At 35.8% G+C, this 27,022-nt stretch overlaps 2 protein-coding genes across 2 annotated transcripts in view; one reads left to right on the forward strand and one right to left on the reverse strand.

Moving 5' to 3' along the window:
• Window positions 1-7,864, reverse strand: part of LOC132152240 (uncharacterized) — a 59,387-nt gene extending 51,523 nt beyond the window's left edge. Inside the window, exons 1-2 of the mRNA XM_059561058.1 lie at window positions 7,823-7,864; window positions 5,438-5,620 (exon numbers count right to left, since the gene is read on the reverse strand). Of these exons, the coding sequence (XP_059417041.1) occupies window positions 5,438-5,620; window positions 7,823-7,864 (225 nt within the window). The remainder of the gene's footprint in view (window positions 1-5,437; window positions 5,621-7,822) is intronic.
• Window positions 1-27,022, forward strand: part of LOC132151620 (metabotropic glutamate receptor 4-like) — a 172,210-nt gene that overhangs the window by 20,597 nt on the left and 124,591 nt on the right. The window contains exon 2 of the mRNA XM_059559861.1: window positions 24,422-25,284. Coding sequence (XP_059415844.1) covers window positions 24,757-25,284 — 528 coding nt within the window. The 5' untranslated portion in view covers window positions 24,422-24,756. The remainder of the gene's footprint in view (window positions 1-24,421; window positions 25,285-27,022) is intronic.

A 27,022-nucleotide genomic window follows, 5' to 3' on the forward strand; every position in this document is an offset into this window, starting at 1 on the left:
GAGGTGTGTTCAGGCGCATTGCTAGCGCAGTGCTATTTTAAGGAGCTGAAAATAGACTGCGCCATAGACCAGCTCAAACAAAAATTAATTTGTTATTTAAATTTTAAATACCGTACATGCTGCTTATTAAACACAGGGACGCACAGCAGCACAAAAACATGCCAATTATTAAAAATTAAAGGATTGCAATGCATAAGATTTTTTTTGTAGGCTAAAATATATATATGTAAATGCCTGCATGTCATAATGGATAGTCATCACATGTATCAGAATCTATTTGCTCGCACACTAGTAGCTCCGTTTCGTCTTGAAGACGCGTTCTGTGTTTGCGCTTGCCAAATTCTGCCTTGTAAATAGCAAATCCGTCATGGCACGAGCGCAACTGGCTCTTAAAGGGAATGGAAGATGAGACTCTGATTGGTTTATTGCACGTTACGGCCAAAAAACGCCCATTACTCATTAAGAGACAGTGTTGGGAAGGTTACTTTGGAAATGTAATAGGTTACAGATTACAAGTTACCCTGTTTAAAATTTAATAGTAGTGTAACTTTTTCAATTACTTTATTAAAGTAATGTAACTAATTACTTTTGAGTACTTTTTGATTACTTTTCTAAATTTGTGAAAATTAAAGAATAATAAATAAAAGCATATACATGAACTTAAATACAGTTATCTAATAAGCATGTGACATATTCTGTGTAATAAACTCCTGAAACATTGGTGTCTCTTTGTATATGATGATAGTTTTCTCAAAATAAGTAAAATGCACATGAAGTGACACAGAGCAGTTCTAGAAATTGTTTATGTGCTCGTGTATTCCTACAGTATATTGAGATGGCAGAGGTTGAAAACAGTGCGAGCTTCAGTAGGCCTATGTCTAGTAAATGAAACCATGTCTTTGGCATTAATTTACAGGAGGGGCAGACTGGGAAAAAAATTCAGACTGGAAAATTCTAACTCATACAAACAAATTCATGGACAAAACTATTTTTTAGTATGGACCTGACATAAAAAAAGGTTTAAATCTTTAATTTGGAGACATGCAAAATAATTTAAAGTTCTCTCCTGAACTGCACCTTCACTTCTATTTTTCTCTTCAGTCTTTTTATTTTGCCCTGTTATCCATCTCTCTCATGATTTTAATACTCAAGATTGAACAAAACTATACTTTACAATACAATACTCTACAATACTACAATATCTTTATAGAAAAATCCTAATACTGTACACGAGTCATGTTTTTCCGAGTCATGTAAACGAGTCATGTAAAATAACCTTGTTTTGTTTTTGTTTTTTTGCAAATGGATTTGTATTTATTTTTAAATAAATACATTTGTAAAATAATTTTACATTTTTGGTAACCACAGTTAAACAATAGTAACCATTTTCTCTGGATTTATAGTTAAATATTAAAATGTTAATTTTCGTAAGGGTTGTGGTGTTGTCTGTCGTAGCTCCCCCTAAACCTATAAAAAAATCTGAATTTTTTTTCAGCTAAATTCCTACTATAACATTACAACAGATAATAATGATGTCCTTTATATAGTATTTTGAGTGATGACTGATGAGCAACGTGCTGCTGCTTGATTAAATAAATGAAAAAACAAAGACAAAAAAGCATCTTTACAGATGAAACTGACCTGAAACCCTGAACAGGAGTTCTGCTTCTCTGCTCCAGCTGTCCACTCTATTCTTTCTTTCTTTCTCTTTCTCTTTCTCTTTCTCTCTCTCTCTCTCTCTCTCTCTCTCTCTCTCTCTCTCTCTCTCTCTCTCTCTCTCTCTCTCTCTCTCTCTCTCGCATTGATTACTCTGAGTCTGATCCAAACCGTTTGGCGGAGGCGCGGAGAGCGCGCGAGTCATGACTAACAATTCATGACTAACAATTCATGACTTAGGCTATTAGAGATTTAATTATCAAATGGCGGATTCGCAAATGATCGCTTTAGTACATTTGGCAGGCAATTATACAATAATGATATTAAATAGTGGGGTAAAATCGGCTGCCAGGCCACCGGGAATTGTCCCGGTTCTCCCGGTGTCCAGCCCGCGCCTGATTTCCACAGACACGCAGAATGTGGAAGTCATATATTGCATTTTTGGGGCTTAATATTCACAGACACTAGTCCATGTCATGTTTTGATTCAAGTGTACTGACCTACTTTTGATTTAGTCATCCAAAATGTGGCATATTCCGTCCGCGTTAGGCATTCCGTTTTTATGACTGGATTCTACGAACCGCATCCCGGAAATTATTAGGGCGGTATGTCTCAGAATAGTCAGTGCAATTTGGGAAAGAAATCAGTTAAATCTGTATGTGGATGTGTGTAAATATTCAAATGTAATCCCCTTTGTAATCGTTAAAAATTTCATAAGTAACTGTAATTTAATTACTCATTTTTTCGTAGTAACTGTAACTAATTACAGTTACAATAATTTTGTAATTAAATTACGTAACGCCGTTACATGTAACTACTTACTCCACAACACTGTTAAGAGAATAGGGACAACCCGTTTAGACCATGCGCCCGAGCACGCCAACCGTTTTTCCATCGTTAAAATAGCAAACGTGGATTTGGACACACCCTGAGTGCACCTGCACCATGCGCTTTACACTTTGGGTTTAGATCGTTAAAATAGGGCCCAAAGTTTCTTGGAGGATTGTGATGGAAAAAAAAATACAGGATTGAAGGAAAATGGTTTTGTTCCACTCAATAAATTTAGTGTTTGCTTAAAAAAATGCTAAAATGCAATACTTTTTCAAGAGATCGCAAATGTTTCGCGAGAGAATGCAAAGATTCTTTGGGGCACTTGATGAAAAAAAAGTCAGAGGTAAAGTTTGTAGGAAAATGCCTTTGTGTTCTTTCACTCAAAAAATGTGTGTTCTCTTATAAAAGTACTTCTCCGGTCAGTTAAAAATAAATAATTAGCATTTTCTCGCAAAGCTATTGTATTACCAAATACTTTGAAGTACATTCATATAATGTAGATTTTTTTGTTGATGTTTGGTGTGTTTCACTTTCACACTGCCCTTTTTCCAAGTGAAGCAGAAATTGTAATCAAAACCACACATGTGCATTCATTGGACAGAAATTCTCAAGCGTACCAGAGTTGATTTGGAACCGGACCGAGACTTTCTCTTCAGCTGGGTCTTGGTGCAGTTGTTTGGTCCGCACTCGAGTGGGATTGCTGTATTCACACTTGCCCAAAAGATCTGCACTAAGGAAGGAAATGAACTTCGTGGCTTACTCGTGGGTGGTTCTCAGAATGAAGCACTGGGGAGTCTGGAAAATTAAAAACAGCAACTGAAAAGCCTGGCAGGATTGGGCAAAGAAGCTGCAAGGCTTTGACACACAGGCTCTTGCAGGAGAGACTTTTCCTTTGTCCTTTTCCCTTATTTATATTGTGTAAGCCTTGTTCAATTCCTGGAACATGTTTGGAAAGGCCTGAGGTGTGAATTTGTATGGAATAAACCCTTGGCGATGTCAAGCTGCCAAAGGCTTAGCTGTAGAAAATGTTGACGGCTTTCACTGTTGCCAAAATTATTATTTTGATGAGAAAAAGTTATCTTTGTGTGTGACATTTAAAGGATCAGTAGTTTCATTGTAGCTGGCAACTTGGTAGTGAATCAGTGAAAGATGGTGCTTGTTCATCATAGGTCCAGCTTAATCATATTCATAAATTCAGTTTCAATATATAGTATATACATATATAAATAAAAATAACAAAATAATTCACCCATTCCTTGAAAAGGAACACTTTTAATATTTGTTTGCTACTTCACATTGACACTGCATTTGGACTACCACTGTCTATTCAGCAAATGACGTCTGTACAAAAACAGGAAGCAACTCTACATTTTATTATTGATTTTCTTGTTCTACTTTTTGTTTCTAAATTGCTATTTTGTTTCCGATTCACTCTGTTTTTTGATGCTTTTCCCCTCAGTATTCTAAACAGTTAAACTTTCATGTATTGTTATACAGTATATGTACTGTTTTTGTTGTTTTTCCTTTTAAATCCTGCCTTACTATACAGTGCATTCTATTCACGGTCATACATAATATATGGAATGCATTTTTTATGATTTATGATTAGTTTAAAATCCTTTCATGTTTGAGACAAAATGCTTTTTCATTAAAATTTTCTTTAGCTTTATTAGTTTTGTATGCATTATTAGTTTTTGGCTACAGTCATTCTGCTAAGAATCATATTAAAATCTAATTTGACAGCATCATGTATGTTTTCAGTGTACAGTGTGTAAAAATAAAATAAAATAAATGAAATAAAATAAAAAATAAAATAAACCACATCTCAATGTATGTACTGCGTTTATTAACATTCTGTGATGTAAATGACATTTTATAAACTTTTTGTCTTGCATAGCTTACATGTGTATATTTTTTTAATGAAATAATATTTTCACTTTTTTAAATAACTTGACAAAATTTGTTTTAAATGTACACTAACTTCTGAAAATGAATGCAAATTAATATTCCCTGAATATCAAGTGTAAGCAGCATTCATTATTTATAATAAGACTTTGAATGTAATTAAATTAACCACATGGCAGGTTTTTTCAAGTCTTCCAAGTAATGTTTATACTGCAAATCTATCCATCCATCTATCCATCCATCCATCTTCTTCCACGTATCCAGGGCTGGGTCACGGGGGCAGCAGTCTAAGCAGAGATGCCCATACTTCCCTCTCCCTAGACACTTCTTCCATCTCTTCCAGGGGGATACCGAGGCATTCCCAAGCCAGCCAAGAGACATACTGTATGGTCCCTCATGTCCATAGGTCCTCATGCCGATAGGAATGTAGATCGACCGGTAAATCGAGAGCTTCGCATTGCAGCTCAACTCCTTCTTCAGCTTGATATCCCTTACTTCCGGTGTCCACCACTGGGTTCGGGGATTGCCGCCTCAACAGGCACAGGAGACCTTACGCATTTACAATGTAAGTGGATAACATGGTCCACTCGGACTCGATGTCTCCAGCCTCCCTCGGAATCTGGTCGAAGCTCTGCCGGAGGTGGGGGTTGAAAATCTCTCTGACAGGGGGCTCAGTCAAACGTTCCCAACAGACCCTCACAATACGTTTGGGTCCGCCATGTCTGTCCAGCTTCCTCCCCCACCATCGGATCCAACTCACCACCAGGTGGTGATCAGTTGACAGCTTCACCCCTCTCTTTACCTGAGTGTCCAAGACATACGGCCGGAGGTCAGACGAAATGACCACAAAGTCGATCATCGACCTCCGGCCTAGGGTGTACTGGTGCCTAGAGCAATGATGGACACCCTTATGCTTGAACATGGTGTTCGTTACGGACAGACTGTGACTTGCACAGAAGTCCAATAACAGAACATCACACGGGTTCAGATCAGGGGGGACATTCCTCCCAATCACCCCCCTTCAGGTGTCACTGTCGCTGCACACGTGAGTGTTGAAGTCCCCCAGTAGAACGATGGAGTCCCCGGTCAGAGCACTTTCCAGCACCCCTCCCAGAGACTCCAAGAAGGCCGGGTTCTCTACACTGCCATTCGGCTCGTAAGCACAAATGACAGTGAGAGACCTATCCCCGACACGAAGGCACAGGGAAACTGTAATATACTGTAAATCCTAATTTTAAATTAAAAAAACAAAAACAAAATTCAAATGCATTCTATTTTGTGTCCATCTGATAAAGGTTTGAATATACTGTAGCTTAGATTCTGTTAAATGAGTCATAGTGTCTCTACCAGCTGCTCTTCAAATAAAAATAATTTAGATCATTTGTTGCTGTTTCCTGTAAGATTTATGAGTGATGTATATATATTTTTTCTATACAGGGACCTTGCAGTCATTTTTCCTCTCTTCCACCGCTCCCTAATGCAATAGATTGATTCGGTATGAAGAAAAAATGCAGTATTCCTGTGGACAGTTGACACATTAAATGTTGATAAATCCCTGACATATCTCTAAATTGAGGCAGCACACTCTTTTTTTTCCTCCACACTTTGTGTACACATGTTGGGAACAGCAAAATAAGATAAAAGAAAATCAATGAATATTGCAAATGTTTATTAGCAATTTTGCTTTCTATAAAAGTACATATCGCATCTGCATTTTCTTTCCACAACCATTGTTCAAATAACATCAGAAATAAACTCACTCACATCAGAGGACATGAGCACATACATCATTTTTCTTGTAAATGTTTGTGGATGAGAGAGCATAATCCTGGTTTGTGCACCATTTCTGACAAGACGCCATGAAACACTGATATGTCTACCATTCATACCCATCTCCATGACAACCAGAGACCTGAGCCTAGCATTGTGATCCATCACCCAGATATATCCCCTCATTTCACTGAAATATAAGACCCATATAGTGGCACAACACACATAAAATGAATTATGCATCCAATAAACTGTAAGGACTAAACATTTACAGTGAACACAAAGAAGAGTGCGGTAGAAAGAAAAATGAACAGAGAAATTATCTAAACAGTGGGTTTGAAGGCGCTTCAGAAAACACAAGAAAACAAAGATCGTTTGCAGCAAAATCCCTCAGAATTAGTACATTTGGCATCAGCATACTTATTATTCAGGGCTTGTATGAGGGTTTAGCTGCTGATAAAAATGAGAGCACTGTCAATTCTTCTTCACATAGAGCCTTTTTCCACAGAGGCGACACTCCAGACATTAAACTAGACCAAACGGGTTTATCTGACAATTTAGTCCCTTGATTAGTCATTCATTAGACATGTTATATGGTTCCTTGAGGTTTTTTTTCCAGAGTAACAATCCCCATAAGGGGTTCTGGAGTCATATTTTAATTAGCGGCTGATTAAGTAGAAAATTTTAGCATTTGAGAGGGGAAATAATGAAAGATATGAGAGGTTAAGGTTTTGTGGCAGAGGGCAGGTTACAGATTGAGCTGCTAAGCTGCATGTGAAGCTAAATCTAGATACTAAAATGGTTCATCATCAAAGGTTTTACATCAGGCTTCTACAATGTGTTGTTTAATGTGGATGAAGGGACTAAATCAAGGTCCGACCTAGCAAATGGAAAGGTTCGTTAAGAGGATAAGAACAAAGATTTTGGATGTGGACTAAACTGGAAGGCTGATTTGTTGTAGAAGCACATTGATTGAGGCAATCAGACCTGCTACACCAGCAAAAGCCTTCTTGTCCCTCTCTGTTGTAGGCTGTGTTTTTTGAGCAAGCTTGGGTTCAAGATTGCTTGAAGCATGGCTGAACTATAGGAAATCCCTTTTTAGTTTCAAGCCCATTTTATTTCAACTTTAGGATTAGTGCGCTGAAAATGCTGCCAGATATCTCCTCTTGTTTGACACGCCAGTTCACTTTCACTGTTTGCAATGCAGTCACAAAGTCTGTAGATGCTTTGAGTGTGATAAGATCTGTTAGATAAGCTCATCTATATATAGTCTCCACAGCTGGGATGGCACAAGACAGATGACAGCTGCTTCTATATTCAGAAGCACCAGCCAGGATGCAGATGAAGGTCCCACAACATTAACTAACAGCTAATAATTATAAATAAACTCTTAATTAACAATTGAATAATGCATGGTAATGCTGTTTTGGTTGGAAACAATTCATTTTTTTTAATGAATTACTCTCATTTAGTGCACTGACATGCACACTGCACTTGTGTTGTTTTTTTCCCCCTTTCATAATGATCGCACCTGGGTTGCATATTGTATCAAATTATGAACATGAAATAAATCTATATACTGTATATTTCAAGACAAACATCTGAGTCATTCTGATTCGGCTGGAATTTGAGTGGCTAAGCGAGACTCTCTTTCATTCACCTTGTGCTGGATCATTACTAGAGCTGCTGGTGTCGATGCCATTATCGAGAAACTAGCAGCATAGATGCACTGTTGTGATCACCCCAACCTCTCACAGGCTCATTAACCAACAGCTTTCAATCACATAAAGCCATTCCATCTTAATATGGTAAGGCACTGCGAGGACTTTTGAGCAATGTGCGGAGACAGCTGTAAAATATTCCTGTGTTACTTGGTATTCCAGTGAATGGCAGGGATTAATGTTTTGGATCGTATGCTCTGAAAGGCCTGTCTGAACTTCATCTATATCCATATTTCCTGAAAATGGATAACCATGGTTGCCCTTCTGTGGACAGAACTAACCAATTGAGATTGTGTTTGGAAGAAGCATTAAATCTTTTGTCATTATGTCTTTAAGCTGAGCTCTAATACTCAGAATCAAGATATTGTCATGCAAATCACTCACTTGCCATTTAGCAGATGCATTTCATGCTAAGCCACCTATAATAGTCTAATCGGTTAGAATTATGGTTTGTGACCTGTCTTCTTTGAAAAATTCAGTTCTGGGCTTCTGTATGCTCTGTTCTGCAGCTATACTTTTAATCTTTTAGTAGTTTGAAGGTAGTTTAAAATAGTGTAGGTTTTCTAGTAACTTTATAGTGTGACATCGCTTTTTTAAATGTCACATTTTTCATGCATGCAACTGTACTACCAGTGAACAGAGAACAAAAATTGCATCAGCATTTATGAATAGTGCATTAGTTCATTGTAAATTATTGAACTTATTCATTCATATGAATCTTTTTTGGACAGTTCATGTAAATGAATGATTCAGAAAAGATGATTCACAAATTAGTCTATTCACAAGTTTACAAATATTTACAAAAAAATTAAGTAAATATAAAAATTTATATAAATGTTTTTGTTCAGTATTATGATTTGATTCAGTTTTATAAATTAGGATGTATTCAGTAGCTATATTTAGCTTAGATGTACAGTACAGTAATAGATTTAATCTAATTTGTTTATTCAAAAAAAGAAAAAGTTTTTGTGCCAAAAATCTGAACTGATTAAATTACAAATTAAATACAGTAAATAGATAACTGGATATTTAAAAAAATACATATTGTCCCTTTAAATTGTAGTTAGCTTTAGTGTTTTTAAATACTGTTTTTTTTTTTTTTTAGTGTTTCTTGTAGCTCGGCAAGCCACTTTCCCGAGTGGTTCACCAACACATCGTCTTTGTATAAACATTGAGAGTAGGTTATTTCAAATAACAGGTTGAGGTTTTTATGAAGAGCCGTTCTCACGGCACTTAAAGAACCTACACGACTAATGCAAGCAGATCAAGTCTTTCATTTTTTTCAGGAAGGCACCTACTGAGGAGAGCTGCCTCCCCTGGACCTGCTGGCTTATAACTGCTCTCACATTCGCACCCTTTTATTTTCCCCTAGGCCTGTAAAGATGCTTATCTCTGCACTAGAGTACCTGAAAGTGGGTCAGGGCTCTCCCCCCGTTTCATCTCATGTACTCTGTAACTGCACTTCTGTCTTAATTGATTCTCCCAGTATCTGGGGTTTTGAAGTGCACCACTAAAATAAAAGTTAGCCGCGTGAAGAGAGCGCTTCTTTTTCGCAAGAGGGCCTAATTAGAATACAGGGCCTGAGATAGTTTGTCAATGGCCTCGTCAGTATGTCTTGGGAGATTTCTAGGATGAACTGAATGGCTTCATCTTCCCCAAAATAAACCGGCTCACTGTCTGACATGTAACCCAGTTGAGAGATCTATTTTCATAAGTGTTGCATTTATTTGCCCAGCTCTTCGGGAGAACGGCATCTCAGCAAGGCGGCAGAGTGACTGGGAGTCTCTCACTGGTGTAGATGTCTTTCAGGCTGTATTTTCAGTTGACAAATTGCACCAGTGTTTCACTGAGTTCAGAGCCAGGGGAAATCAAACAGCTGCAGAGAGACAGATCATGCATAATATCATGTCCCTTTTATTCACAAAAACATTGTCCCCGACAAAAGCATTAGCCAGCTTTGTATTTAGTAGACTTCACTTTCATTATCACTCATCAGTTACTCATGCATTTAAAAGGGTTATATGCTGAATGATAAAAGGCTGGTATTAATTTTAGTGCGTTTTGTTTTGCTTTTCCATTATTAATGCTGTCATTGTGTTTTGCACTCAAAAACATATTCAAAGAAATAGTACACTCAAAATTTTAAATCTGTCATTGTTTACTCACCATAATATCATTCTTAGCATGCATGATTTGCTTTTTATTTTTTATTTATTTTTTGTCCCAATAAATAATAATAAAATATTTCAACAACAAAAGCCGACTGTCCACTAGTTGTTACTTAATAAGGTTAATTCATTTTAGGGTGATTGCTTGGGCATTTAATTAGATTTCTATGGTAAAATATTCACCTTGCTTTGCTCTTTTGCTCTCATTAGACCCATCCTTTATTACCTTTGATGATTCCCTCTTTGCATCTTTCCTTCATTAGTTGCCTATTGCTTTAATGAGAGCATTCCTCTCTTTATTCTGATACAGAGACTCGCAGTAATTTGCACATCTTAAAGGCACAATTCGTACTGTTGGAAGTGCAACACCAAATGGCTTCAGAAAATAACAACGCCCTAGCTCCTTATCCTTCTGTGTTGGGTTTTGTACAGATGTTCAAAGGCACAAAACTTTCCTGTAGGCTCACAGCTAAATCTTCAGGAAAAAAGCTAGGCTGTTTTATCAGGTGCAGACTCTATAGTTAAAGGTGTGATTATCGGAAATGCTGGCTTTCAACCATCCGCGTCTCTCCCACCTTGAGTGCCACAGTTGCTGCAGGTGCCCACAGAAATGCAGCAGTATTGACCTCAAAGAGTTTGGAACAGTTTTCTCCTTTTGGCATGTGACAAGAAATTGACAATTGATTCAAAACACTGTGTACCTAGTACACAGATTGGATACCGTCACTTACAAAAAGACTGAGCGGAAAAATGCACAGGTCGGAACCACTGCATAATTGATGAGTCTAATCACGTTCATCAGCATACATTCTGCAGCTTACATTCTGCATTATTGATGCGAGGGCATTGCATGCCAAACCTCTGAGACTTTTGACAGACGAGTCAGTATGCTCTGATGGCAGCAGGAGTGCACTTTGATTACTGTGGAGAAAATATTTCAGCTTTGTTTACGCAACAGTCCACCGGAATACAATAAAATAGCGAACGCAATTAAACAATATGATTAGTTCCTAGATTTGGTAAATTACTATTTTTTTTTTAGCTCAAGATATTAGTTTGTGATACATAATGACTGTACTTTGTCTCATTTAAATAAAATTAGTCAAAAAATAATAATCCACAATTCATTGTTTTTGGAAAGATCATGGTAATCATGTAATTGTGTCATCAAAATAAAATTAGCCTTAACTAAACTAAACTGGTGAATGGATCGTGTAATGAGTATGCAGCTTGTCGAGAGGCTCTCAGAGAGATACATTGGAGCACTTCAGTGTAAATATTGAGGAAAATGTCAAATCCAAAATAAGTTCAAAGCTATATTGAATTGAGTGTATTTCTAGTGTAAGTGTGCATGATTTCTACCAGGAGGTCCTAACTGGTGGGCTGTGACCCGAAAATGAGTTGCAGAACAGTTCTAGGAAATAAAAAAAACATCCTAATGCAAATTCTAAAATGCAACTAACCATATAATTGTACATAGATTAGGGTAACAAGGCATAAGAGGGAGAAAATGCTGTCAAATGAAACCCTATTGTATTTTGATGCAGATTCATCTGTTATAGTATATTTCAGAATATACTGGTGAATCACACTTATGCTGTTGTTCATCCATTATGCAGCAGTTTCCATACAATGACAGTCCATGCTTACAGCCAAAAAACGTAAACTACATAAAAGTGGTGCATACGACTCGTGCACTAGATTCTGATTCTTCTGACGGCATGGAGTAGCTTTGTGTGTGGAACAGACAAAGATGAATTTGTTATTTATTGGTAAGTTTCTCATCCATAAAAGCTAACTGGTGCATCAATTCCTAAATAGTAATGGTTTTATGGAGGCAAATTTAAAAGACTTTTAAGACCAAGTGAAATTTTAAGGAATAAACCGGAACTTAATACATAAATATGTATCTCCAATAATTTTTAATTCATTTTACAAAAAAATATCTTATTGGTAGCTGTTAGGATGTACCGGCAGCCAGGTGTAAATAAGACAGTAGGGAACAAATTGCACAGTTCAGAGTGGTTATGAAAACTACGGAAATAAATCAAGTTATTTACAATATACAAACAAATGTAAGTTTGGCTATGCCAATATCCAGGCCCAAAAATACAGGTGTAATTCAACCTCTCCATACAACCCTTTTCTCCCCTAAAATGGCTGCCTTTTAAAGCTTGGGCTCCTCCTATATTTGGAACATACCATGTTAGGGGGGAAATTCTATAATTTACAGTCAGGTGATAAGATAAAACCATAATAACTTCATTATAGTTTGGCTCTACAACATACGTCACCTACATTTATAACAGTTTAAAATGCTCAATAAAGATATGACTTAAAGGAATCACTTACATACATGGTTTTCTCCCTCCCCTAAGATGTCAAAACCGATGGAGAAATCGGCCATGAGCAAATGTTAGCTTAAATATGGCTACTTCCCATGTGGACAAGTTTGTCAAAGTGAGAGGTGCACCAGAAGGTATGTCTAGCTGTTTGAAATGTATTGAAGTTACCTTGATAATTAAATTAAATGAGATAAACACTTGTTATGTAAAGTATTCTGGTCTTTCTTGTGCTGAACATTAAACATTTAAATAAATAACATTTAACAAACAAAAACAAAGCTAACAACTTGAGATAAAAACTGGGATGTCACAACACCAAAATTAGCACTACAAACATACAACTATTATAAGGATGGTATATTTTTGCCGGCATTTAGTTTGTATGTGTAATGGTGGAAAATGTGTGTTGTGTGCACATGCCCATGATCAATCCCTTCACAGACAGTCTGTTCAGTAGCTACTGTACTTTCTGATCACACTGCAAAAAATGTGATGTTCGTTATCAGTATTTTAGTCATATTCTAGCACAAATGTCTAAAGATTCTTAAAGAGTTAGTTCACCCAAAAATGAAAATTAGGTGAGCACCTAGGCATCCTAGGTGTATATGACGTTCTTCTTTCAGATGAATCCAGTCAGAGTTATATAAAAATGGTCTTTGATCTTTCAGGCTCTGTCATTGTAGTCAGTGGGTGTTGCATTGTTTCAGTCCAAAAGAAGTTAAATAAAAAGTGCCCTTTCATAAAAAAGTGTCTCCAACAGCTTCAGGATGTGAACAAAGGCCTCATCTTTCAATTCGATGCATTTTTTGTAAGAAAAATGAGCTGCGCATGCCCAAAGCTGACCTCATACATAATTCCCCTGGAACTGCTTCCATTTACAACAGTGATTATTACATTATGTATATGGATATATTTCATACAAAATGCATCGATTCGCTACAGGAGGCCTTTATTCACCCCCCGAAGCCGTGTAAGACAATTTTTTTATGGAAAGGTGTTTTTTATTTCACATCTTTTAGACTGAAGCAATGCAACGCCCGCTGACGAATGATAGAGCTTAAAAATATCAAAGACTATTTTTAATTTAACTCAGACTGGATTCATTGAAGAAAATCATATACACCTAGGATGCCTCGGGGGTGAGTAAAAGCGCAGCCTAATTTTCATTTTTGGGTGAACTAACCCTTTAAATAAAGATGCATATACTTGAGAAGCAAAATGACAGAAGTATTTTATTCTGTAAAGTTCATCATACTGGAGTTTGATTAAAAAGAAAGAAAAAAAAATCTGCCAGTGGAAAAACAACTTAATTTGAAGGGAAAACAAGTTTTCATACCATGTTGACAGATGTTCAGTTTTGTAACTTGTTCAGTTTCTCAGAAAATAATATCTTTATTTTGCACCTCATGTAAATGTATCTTGATTTAAGGATATTTAGACGTTTGTATTGGAAAACAAGGCAAAAATACTGAGGACGATGTTCATTTTTAGTAATGCTTGTAACATATAATGACTTTATGAAATTAGGATTTTCCACTCTTATTTAAGATCTTTTTAAAGGCTATATATATATATATATATATATATATATATATATATATATATATGAAACCGATTTTTCATTGGACACAGTATTGAAATTATAATTACAAAAAAAAAAACAAATCAAACACTGACTTGCAGTATATATAAACCAGTGTTTTATATATATATGTATATATATATATATATTATACATAGAAATACAGTGTTTTGCAATTATTTTGTACTATGTCCAAAGATGTGTAATCTGTTTCCTACAGTTGAGCACCTCTATCTTAGACCTTTGTGGTGATCTCACTGCCGCATACCTGCGGACACAGAGGCTGCTGCGGAGTAAATTAGTTTGTGTTTTTAGAGGTCTCTTCCTCTCTCCCTCCCTTTACTACTTTCCTGCTGTGCATGGCTCCTCTGCAATGAGAATTACAGAGCTCCTCCTCTTTTCCCCTGCAGAACAGTTGGAGAGTGAGTGTGGAAGAGAGAAAGAGAGATATGAGCATGTCAGAAAAACACATCTTCTTGATGTTGTTTCTTGTCCTCATTTGCTAGTTTTTTCCAAATGTTGTGCCAATGTTTTGGGATCAGAGAGCCGACACGGCTTCCTTTTGAAGTTTAAATAGACAGTTGGTGGTTTCCCTCTTTTAGTGCCGCCAAAGTGCGTCTCAGTGTGCATGTACCACTTCCATCTGAAGACACCAGGAAAAAAAATGGGCTGCATGGCTGATCGCAAATATCAATGTGGCGGTTATTCTCTATACCGCGAGTGCTAAATGCGCTTTGAATGTAATTCCTTGCCTCTGTCGTGACAAAATGGTCCTCATTTGATATTCAGCTTGAAAGCATTTTTAGTTCTCTTTTTCTTTTAATAGCAAAATTTTAAAGGATGTTAAAAGAGCGTTTGCTGTAGTAAAGCAAAGACAAATTTCAAGGCAGTATAAGAAAAGTAGTTTTAAGGTTTTAAGCTTTGATTCTTTGTTAAAGCACCAGACTTTCTTTTATGGTGTAAAAGGTCTCTACGGTTGATACTGAAAATAGACCAATAATGATTCAGTATGCAAATAGATGTCAAAAGAGAAGACCATTTGGAATTTGTACAGTTACTGGATTTTTTGTTTACTCTGTTCCTGTTTCAGTGGCATCATGCTTGATACACATTACAGGATGGGTCTCATTTTTTAACATAAGTTAATTTACAGTATATATTTTTACACCATTTATTAAACTTTTTAAATGCTAGTTATTAAAAATGTTAATGTTCACAGTACATTATCTAATGTAAACATGCAATTGATTTTAGTAATGTATTAGTAAATGCTGACATTAACTTAAATTAGTAAATGCTTTAGATGTGTATTTTATGGTTAGTTCATGTTAACAAATATTGTTCACTAATGTTAGCTATTGAAACCTTATTGTAAAGTGTTACTTATCTCTTTAGCAGTTTATATATTCACTGTGGACTGACAAACTTGCGTTATGTTAGAAAACGTCTTTAAATTGATCTTGTTCAAATATTTTTTACCCTGCAAAACAAGAAAAAATACTTATTTTTGTTTTATTTTATTTAGTTTTGTAGAATATGGCTTCAAAAATCTGCATTAAGCAATTTAGCCTGAAACTTTGAGTGTAGAAGAAGATAAAGAAAAAGATCAATTTATAAAAAATGTATAGCAGGCCCAAGAACTTGATCTATCCACAGTATGCCCTCTTTTTCTGTTTGTTGTCAGCAACATTATTTGTTGGTGCGAGGCAAAAACTGTTTCATAGCTAGGAGGTGCTGTCAATGTGCTATTAGACAATAAAGAAAAAAAGTCAGATGCAGTGCATGGATATTATGCCCTAGCACGCAAAGTCAGCATTTACATGATGATTCCATCCCAGGCAGGTGTTGATATCAGTGCAAAGGTTAAAGAAATGTGAAATGACATTTATCTAGTTTCCTATATGATCTCACACCCAACCTTTAGGTGTCTGTTTATTCTTGGCCATGACTAGCCTCAGCAAATACGTGGCAATATTGCTGTGTGTGTTTGTGCCATGTGGAGGTCCCACAGCTCAGCTGTCTGTGACATTTTGCTGCTGCAAGATATCTGGTTATTCGCTTCAGTCCAAATGTGCTCTGGAAGATATTTACAACTTTAATTTTGTCGGTTGAACGTTTTCCATCTTTCTGGATTTAAAAAGATCAGAATATTCAATTAGAGCATGGTAGGGCTCCTCTCCTCTTATGAAATGTCATACTGTTATCATGTTTTTGGCCTCACAGTTCAAACTTTCAATGAATCTGATGGCATTTGCGTGGCTAGAAACATTCTCAGTGCAAGTCGTCAAATTGCATTCTCAGTTTTGCCTCAAGGGGAGCAATATACAGTGGCCGAGAGAGCTCAGCGCGCTGCAGCTTCAGAAAACACATGCAAATAGAAAATCAAGAAAACATCTTCTTCAGTTTGACAGCAGGTGCTGCAAATGCTCACAATGCAAACAAATAAAGAAAGCGCACTGCAAATGCTTTTTGCAATAATTTTATTTGCATCGCGTTTCTTTATTTGGTTGTGTTGTGAGCATTTGCAGTGCGTGTGCTAAATTATTCATTTAACATTAAAATGTAAAGTAAAATTAAAGTTAAGTGTGAAATAGATCAGGTTTAAGATTCAACAGTAAATTTGATAATATTTAATATTTTATCAAATTTGTTCCATCCTTCCGAAAAGGGTTGGTTTAAAGAGAATCTTCAATTTAGATTAAGATTGATTTGTATACTGTATATGGATAAAAAAAAAGTACAAATTGTAAGTCTGTTTTAAAATGCAGAAATACATTTAAAAGATGTAATATGTTTTACAAAATTGGTCCATCTTTCTTTAAAGGGTTGGTACAAGAAAGTTTTGTTGAGCAATTTAAACTCTCTTTAGGGCTCATAATGCAAATGTACAGTATATATATACTAATTCAAATGTAAACTCCTTTATAGATCAGGCTTAAAATGCTAAATTAAATGTAATGTTTCATATTTTAGAAATTCAGTCCATATTTCTGAAACAGGTTGGGTTAAAAGAGAATCTTGTTGAGCAATTTAGTTTTAATATAGTACAATTTAGTTTTAATATAGTACAAAATTACAAATCTGACTTAAAATACAACATTACATTTGAAAATATTTAATATTTTATCAAATTTACTGTATAATGTATTACTGAAACAGGTTGATTTAAAGACAATCTTGTTGAACACTTTAGTTAAATCTAGTAAATTTATATATGAATACAATATTTAAATATAGTGCATAATTATAGAGCAGGCTTGAAATGCAATAATACATTTGATAATATTTAAAATATTTTATCAAATATGGGCCATCTTTCTGGTTTACCATTGCTCAACAATGTTCTCTTTAACTGTTTTTGTTACTTTTTATTATTGCTGTCAAATGGATTAATCACATGCAAACTGAAAGTTTGTGTTTGCATAATATATGTGCTTGTACTGTGTATACAGTATTTATATTAGATTCGATTAGATTCAACTTTATTGTCACTGCACATCTAAGGTACAAGGCAATGAAATGCAGTTAGCATCTAACCAGAAGTGGAATAAGCAGTAAGTACAGAATATACAAGGTCTACAATATGTACAATAACTATACAGATAAGAATTATGGACATAATTTACAGATTTTAAATACTATCAGCATGATACAGATAGGTGCACTATGAACATACTATACAGATCGATTATGTAAAAGTGTATGTACACTATAGGCAGAACTATGAACATATGAACATCATTTACAATAGTGCAATGGACAGTAAAGTGTGCAATATTTCAGTGTGCAAATGGATTTTTCAGTGTTTCTGGATGAACAGACAGTAGTGCAAGTATATATATATATATGTATATATCAATACACACATGTATATATTTAAGTGTGTTTGCTAAGCATTTCTGTTTAGCTGTAGCATAGGTAGAGTTTGTTTCTGACCATACAGTTATGTGTGTTTTGATTAATTGCTTGCTATGCAGTCTCTGTGCTTTTTCCAGATTGGGGCATCCCACATTCAAGTTCTATCTTTGTCTGTTGGTGGGGTGCAAGCCCCATGGTACTCACTAGCAGCCAGCTAGTAAAATATTAAGCGCCTCTGCTTCTTATCTTCATACAGTGTGTGGTTGTGAGTCCACTGTATTCTAGGAAGAGTGCACAAAGAAATCTGCATGGCTGAAAGACCTGTCAGCCAATCATAATACAGCAATAATGACCCTTAAGGTCAGCAAGTCAACAAAATGCTTATCGTGGCAACATTTTAATGCCTGGGCCAAAAACTTTGTGATATTTGCCTAAATCAGCAAGGGAGCCTTAGGGAACTCTCAAACGAACAATATTTCCTGATGTGCTCTCTTGATCCCAAAGCTAATTTCATTTGTAGGCTGTACAGTTATCTGGGTGTGATGATATGCTTTGTTATTCTGCTAATGTGATGGGAAAGTTGACAAAGCTTTGTGATTTGTCATGTTGTGTTTATCTCATTGGAGTTTCAATTTGACTGAGTCTCTTTAGGCCTCGAGTCAACCAGGTGATTTTCAGATACAGGAAACTGATGTTTAAAATACATTGGATTATGCAGCTGCATATTCTGTGATTTAATTATTTAGTCACAGTCACAATGAGTTTTCAGTCACAATGGGTTAACAGCTCAACTAATACCAGTAAAACCTGCACCTACACAATGTTTGAATGTCATTTACAAACAAACAAACAAACAAACAAAAAAAACAAACAAAAAATTCTTGTTTCATTCTGGTCATTTTTCATACCAGAAGAAAATAAATAATATTTTAGAATCATCAAGATATTCAGGAACATCCATTTTCATTATGTAAAAAAAAAATAAAAGAAAGAAAAATGGAAATAAATTAATACTTTTATTCATTGTTAAACCAATGCAAAGTATATAGATATTTGTAATATTAGGAAAGGTTTCTATCTCAAATACATTTTTCTTTTCATCAAAGAATCCTGAATTTTTTTTTTGTCACGATTTACACAAAATATTAAGCATCACAGCTGTTTTCATCATTGCTAATAATAAGAAAGGTTTCTTGAGCACATCAGCATATTGGAATTATTTCTTAATGACCATGACACAGAAAATATAATTAAAAACTCAAATTAAAAATTTTAAGGAAAAAAAACATAATCTTACATGTTGTACACATGATTTGAACATACTCTGAATGAATAAGTGTATGCACGCGCGCGCGCGCGCGCGCACACACACACACACACACACACACACACACACACACACACACACACATGCAGATTTTCGTAAAGGACCATTTTTAAAATTATATATATATATATATATATATATATATATATATATATATATATATATTTTTTTTTTTTTTTTTTCTGTAATAAATTAAAATAAATATTTGGAAGGGAATGCACTTAACTGTAGCAACAAATAAATAAATTGAAAATTTTTAATGTTCCCAAAAATAGGCTTCAATTTATTTCTTTTTAGATATAAAATATAATTAAAGGAACCATTTATGGTCCTTTACTATAATTAAAGGACCATACATGAAAACCTTCTTTAGGTAATCTTTCCAGCCTAACCTTGGCCAATTTTTCTGAGAATTCAAACTAATTTAACAACTGGCCTTTGTAAGTATTGATGGGAACAACTAAGTCAACAGCATAGCTCTGAATAAAAATTAATGTTTTTTTTCTTCTTTTTTCTTTTTTGCCATCACTCTCTTCACAGTGTTTCAATGTCTCCATCACCTTCTGTCTACTAATCACACACACTTTATTTGTGTAAGCCCCTTATCTGTTCTGAAACTCAAACTAAAGCCTTGGTTGAGCTTTGAATTGAAAATAGGTCTGACCTTAGCCTGCCTGATTCACTCTACATTGATTAAAGTGAACTTGCAGTGAATGATCAGGTCCAAATTACTTCTCCACTCGAAAAGGTGTGCATTAAACCCTCTATGTCACCTTCAGTCTTCTTACAAAGATATATTCTCAGAAAAAAGAGCTCTTCCATGGCACCTCCTGCCATTGTGGCCCACATCTCTCCTGTTTCTAGAAGAGATGGGAAAGAGATTATTCCTTTAAGATCAATTACAGCTCTAACTGACTGAATGGTGTCAGCCCAACATGCTTAAAGAAGCCGAGAAAGGAGGTACTATAAAAAAGAAAGCTGTGAATGGCACGTGTGGGCGCGGTGTGATCCAAATTCTGCAGCCTTATTTGCACGTGATATTCCCCAAGACTGTGCAGATGGGTTTATTTTATCAAGAATATGTACGCCGTAAAAACATTCCCAGTGAGACTGCAATTTGTGCTTCTAATTTTGCAGTGCATGATAAGTAATTGTCCTTTCACAGCAGCAATGGCTTAGCTTTAACCCGTTAAATTCCACCGGTCACAATAGTGACCGTAAAAAAGGTTTTCATTTATAAAGCTCTAAAAACCTTACTGACTGATGTTTTAGTTTACTTTCTGCAAATATGGAAAAAATAAAGGGTCTCAATTAAATATGTGCAGTTTCACATGATTAATGCAAATTGTCACATGACCAGAGCAGTTTACTTCCTGTTTGCACCTGGAGAAGATGATGGCTCCATCAAAGCTCTAAAACTAAAGGCTAGTAAAGTGTCTTAACATAAATCTATGACAAAGATTTTTGGTACACGTGATCTTTAGGATGTCTAGTATAAATATATGCATTCACATATATTTAGTTTTGTTGAATGTTGTCATAGAATGAGTAAACATGCTGATGGTCACAATAGTGACCAGTGGTATAACAGTGAACTTAAATATACAATATAAATCTAATTGCAGTTGCTAGTGAAAATGACAATAAAATGTTTCAGTGACAAAATATTGCACTAAATGAAAAAAAATGTACAATAATGATGTTGTAATACTCTAAGCATTAATATAAAAAAATATATGTTATATTTGACAAAAAAGTAAACATTTTGAAAAAATATATACACATTTTTTTAAATCTCAGTGTTCCTATCAATGTTGCATAAGTTTCTTACGCATAATAGTAACCCTAGAATGTGATCAAACAGTTTAAAATAGCTGGGTTAAGATATCTAATCATTTTTATGACTAAATATGTTATTTCAGTACACACATTATCCCACCGGTCACAATTGTGACCGAACATAAAACAAATTTTTTTCACACACTTTTCCAAAATAATTTTAAGCAATTATTATTGATTATTTCAAAGGGTTACTAATGACACATCATTTGGATATTTTCATATCTGGGAAAATTTTGGGATTAAATGGGTTAAGAGTTTTCTGTAGGTGGAGTCTGATATAAGATATAAGAAACAGATAATATCTCATTAGTGCTATTTATAATTGCCATAGCTAATATTTCCTTGAGCACACACTTGAGTATGTTATCAGATAGGATATGAGGAACAATACCATTTCTCTGCGGCACACTGCACCAGAGAAGATTTATTAGCCTGTTGCTAAGTGGAGGCTCCCTTGGGCATCCTGCAGACTAAAGGTTGGTATTCTACAGTATGCATACTAGCGCTTGCACACCCTTGGATTGTTATTAAGAGTAGAGTGCTCTAGGGTTGCTGAAAATGGAAATAACTTTTAATAAGTGCACTTAGAACAACTAAATATTATTGCTGTGCTGTATTTTTATTTTTTTTTGCATGTAATTCTTTTGTTTGTCGTCAACATTAACATTGTATCTGATCTGTGGTGTATTATCCAGCATGCACCTGGTTGTTGACTCATTTGTAGGATTGTGGCAGTGCTTTAGCTTGAGTGCTGAAAAGGTTTTTTTTTTTTTTTTTGTAGAAGCATTTGAACTCTCACTGACTACACCGCGTCATGTTCGAAAATCTGCAAAAGACACTAGCGCAAGTGGAATGCAAAAAACAAGGTGACATTAATTTTTTATTTAAATATAATGGGCAATATATTGAATCACCAAAAATTGAGGTCATGTACATATACTGTATAGTGTAATAAGTCGATAGATTTATTATTGCGACAGAGCTAGTATTCCCTACATTATGAGGACCAAATGTCCCCACAATAAAGTAATACCAGTAACATTTTTCTTGATCTCCAGTGAGAAACCCAAAGCTTCTAAATCATACAGAATGAAGTTTTTTGAAAATGTAAAAATGCCGAAAGTTTTAAGTGATGGGTAGGTTAGGGTAAGGGGACAGAAAATACAGTTTGTATAGTAGAAAAAAACATTACACCTATGGAATGTCCCCATAAAACATGGAAACCCACTTTGTGTTTATGTGTGTAGATAACCATTACCATACCTATATAATTTGATATTTACTTTGTGCTCCAAAGTAATTAAAAGTATATCAGATGTGAACTTCAAATCAAGTTTCAACATTTCAATAATTCTGAATATTCTAATTAATACAGCAAACTGTTTCTAGCACTCCAGATCTGAAATAACTGAAAATAACGTCAAATAAAAAAAAAAGTGTAATTGCTGGTATCCACTATCGTTTCCAAGCCTATTGCTGATATAAACTCAGCACTTATTATATCTCCATTACATCCTCAGACAGCCATGCAGTGTCAATTAACTTTAACTAATGAATTAAATTAACTTCTGTGGTAGGGCTGACACTCCCCGCAAATCACAGCAATGATCGCAGATCATGCTGACTGCTTCATATGGGTCAACAGCCATCTAACAAGCATGGCATCGCCTTAAAAATTCAAAGGGAGTTTATTAATAACTAGTGTTGGGGAAGTTACTTCGTGCTGTAGCTACTAAACTTAAGCTATATTCAAGCTGAACATAAAGGGGGTTGGGGTGGGGGGTGGAGTGCTGCAATTCTGGAAAAAGCTATAATACTGAAAAAAATAGTTGAGTTTGGAACATTGCTACTTTTACTTAGTTACTCCCCAACACTGTTTAGAACACTCAAAGGTAAATCATTCAAGAAAAACACCTTTTAATCTAGGCTGTGTTCCATCTCTCACGTGTTTGGCAATGTTTCTCTTAGCTGAGAGCGTGGGAGAGTGGAACATGTGCTTCAAGCCTTACCGTGGTCTCTCACACGAACTTCTTTTCCCAGAGGAAGGATTCCCCAGTTCACTCTTTGATATTAAAGCACATTTGCCAACATTGAAAAAGCATTTCAGAGTCACTGCAGAGGCCCTGTTGTAATTCTTTGAAGTGCCTGTGCACTGGAGGAGAAGTGTGGAGCCATATATTATAGTGCAATAATAGGGGAGGAGGTGGGAAGAGAGGGAAAAAAAATAGAATGAGAGCAGGTCAGTAAGACTTACCAAAGAATAAAAGAGAATTTCTATCACCTTGTAAATAAGTGAGGTGAACCAAACAGTGCCAAAAAAGCTTGGCTGGGATCAAGAGTTAAAAATAATTGCTTAAACTGCATCCATGTTTAAAGACATGCACAGTATTTTTATGGAAGTATCCAAGACCTTAACTGTACATTTCGTGATCATTTAAAAATATGCAGTACTGTACATAAAAAGCAAAATAAATGGAGATTTTAAAGCTATGTATAACTCTGCCAAAATAATAGATTCTTATGGAATAGCAGAGAAAATATATCTTCAGTGTGCTGGAGGAGGTGAAAACGTCAAGCAGTGAATCATGATGGTGCATGATAACGTGTAGGCATAAAAAATATGTCTAGATTAATTTGGTGTATTTGCCACTCGCCCTCAAAGCAAAATTTCTGTTCAAAAGACTCAGCAACTCAAATATATGCACATGCATACTGAAAACACAGAAACCTAATGGAATATTCCAGTATGTAAATTTGAACCCAATTAGGCAACAATTAGGGGAGTAATGATAACAGCGACTGTCAAAGTTGTTTAAAGCAACTCAACCCAGAGCAAGATCAGTGTCATACAATTTAAATCTCATTTCTTAAAGTAATTAATGACCCCGAGGTTACTTAAATAACAATTAATTCCAAGAACTTAAATATCTTGTGTTGTCCATTGTGGCAAAATATTAAAGGGTCTGCCTTTTGTCAGTATATGGTGTGTGCAGAACAATTTTCATCAACCAAACTCATTTTCTTTATCAGTGCCTTGTCATTTCAGATGGGGGGGAAACGAAAACAGCACATTACATAGATAATGCTCTCTCACTGGATAGGAGCTCTTCATTGGAATGCAGCTCCTTCATTCAGGATGTTGAAAAGAGAAATGTGGGAGCCAAAGCATATTTGTCTCGACCTTGGGAGCCCATAGCAACGTTTTAAATTCAAACTATAGAGAGGAAAGGAGGGGGAGCATGTGAGAAAAAACAAGTGGGTTTTCAGTAAGAAGCTGTTTTCAGTAGGATGCTGGAAAGGAAAGTTTCAGGAAAAGAACATGAGTGCTGCAATGCCCATTCTGATATAGAATCATCTGACTGTATTGCCTTTCTGTGGTGCTTACTCATTCCTTTTTTTCCTATCTTTTTTTTCAGGAAGGCTCCCAGGTTGGTAAAGCTTTGTGTTCACAGCATAAGACCCCCAACCCCCTCCACTAGGAGACAGGTACGATTGGAAACCTAGAGGGAGCAAGGGACCAAAGACATATGGTTAACCTTTAATCTCAGCAAAGGACTCTAGAGGAAGTTCCCTGACAAGAGATAAAGAGGATTGATGCAGAATTGATGAGCATTCCATTCAATTACAAATCTATTGCTACATGACATAACTATGAACTTTAAAAGATTGTGCCCTGTCAAAGGGTGTCTCCATTGACCTGTCAACTCAACTCAAAAAATAAAGACGCTTTGGTTGAAACCGGCTTGCTACAATGTCTTCAGCCATGAGCAAAATAGTTGGTTGGACCAACTGTCACTGTCAGGCCTCAGCATTGGTTCTTCTCTACCTCTTCCTGACTGCTTTGGCTGCGAAGCCCAAAGGTCCAGGCCACACGCATCTAAACTCTATCCGGATTGATGGAGACATTTCATTGGGCGGACTGTTTCCAGTTCACGCCCGGGGTCACGAGGGCAAACCCTGCGGTGAGCTAAAAAAGGAAAAGGGAATCCATCGTCTGGAAGCTATGCTTTTTGCTCTGGATCGCATCAACAATGACCATGAACTGCTCCCAAATATCACCCTGGGCGCCCGCATTCTGGACACATGCTCACGGGACACACATGCTCTGGAGCAGTCTCTCACTTTTGTCCAAGCCCTCATTGAAAAGGACGGCACAGATGTGAAGTGCCAAGGTGGAGGATCGCCCATCATTACCAAGCCAGAAAGGGTGGTGGGCGTCATTGGAGCATCGTCCAGTTCCGTGTCTATAATGGTGGCTAATATACTCCGCCTGTTTAAGGTAAACAGCATAATCATTATTTTAATTTTTATATTTGTTTATTTTTTTTGTGAGGATTTGGATTGAACTTGGCCATGATTTACTCGCCTGCTTCCCAGTTCTAACTTCATTTTCATGCTGGTCCAGGCTGGTTTTGTGCTGACCTAGTAAATCAAAGAATTTACTGATGAAAGGAATGACAGTTCTGAAAGCTTTTGTATTATAAAGGAATAAATTATTATTAAACATAAAATAATAAACAATGAATATACATATTTGATATAATAAATTATTGATTAAATACTGTTTTTTTACTTTTATTTATTTTATTATTTGTTAAAGTTTGATCTGTTACAGTTTCCATTTCAAGATTTCAAGATTCAAGATTTACGATTTTTATTCGTCAAGATTCAAGATTTACGATTTCATTCGTTTCAGTCAGAATAAAATGGCTTGAGTTTGATGATGATGACAAAACAAAAATAGCCTGTTGACTAAATTGAAACGCATTTTAACAAAAAAAAAGACATAACACATGGATAAAAGAAAACAATAAAAAAAAAATCTAAATTAGAAATGTTGCAAACCTTAAGCCATGTAGATGTTGATCTTCCAGATCATAGAGGTCTTGCTGTGTTAAGTTAAGTACCACCAGATCAGCTTCAAAAACAAAACATATGCTGAAGACCAGCTGAATGCTGAAGCCATTTGGTCTTCTTCTTTTTGGTAAGCAGAGTGGATAGCATTGTCCCAGTGAATGTATAATTAATAAGAAAGCAATCTAGGGATTCTTACATCCACTTGGCCATGACCAAACAAAGTCAGTAGCATTCCTCAACTCATTCTGTGCAAATTGCAAGGCTCCTATCTGATAATGTAAACACATTCTATTTCCAAACAAATGTTAACAGAATATTTACTGCATTAAATGGATGAAGTTGGGCTAAATAGATTTCTAAATTAGGATGCAACACTTCCAGTCTCCAAGATCTGATTCTTTTCAGTGTTATGTTCACATTGTTATGGAGGTGGGTAATTCTTCATCTTGATGAATGTTTAACAGCACACTTTCACACTTTGATGATCACCTCGGGGGAGAATCTGAATATGCAAATAAAATAGTTTTGTACCCACGATTCAGTCAACATTCAATATGGGATTCAGATAGTAAATGTGGATTATGGGTTTAGCATGATGTATTGTAGCATATTTTGTAAATGTAATGCATTAATTGTTAATTGAATCTGCGAATTGTGAACATCAACATGAAAATAAGAATTAGTATAGTTCAAGGCTAACCATTAAAGATGCTCTTTAGGACCCTCTGCATGCATCCGTTTATGTAGTCTTCAGCCTAAGTGATCAAATATCTCTCCCTTTTGCAGGGGAAAAATTTGAGTATGGAGATCAGATTTACATAGGTTCATAAAGCAAGTATATGAATAATGCAGGACTCCATGTTTAGCTCAGAATAGCACTGACCTGGGGTCAGCAAGGTCGATTCTCATTCATTCCTCAGCTAGGCCACCCAAAGACAGATGCCCAACGTATATATATTAAAATATATTTTCCCTCTGAAATGCTGACTACATTGTGCCATTCATCAGAGAGTTGTGATCAAAGACAGAGCGCAGGCAGAGGAAACTCCACAGCGGTGCGTGGAGATGACAGGCCTCGAGCATGAGTGCTGATATAAGTCCATTTAAAGCCCACAGCAAAAACACTGCCGTTATTGAGAAACAAAGGCAGCAGGTGCAGT

Source organism: Carassius carassius, chromosome 10 (assembly GCF_963082965.1).
Source record: "Carassius carassius chromosome 10, fCarCar2.1, whole genome shotgun sequence".
Lineage (NCBI taxonomy): Eukaryota > Metazoa > Chordata > Actinopteri > Cypriniformes > Cyprinidae > Carassius > Carassius carassius.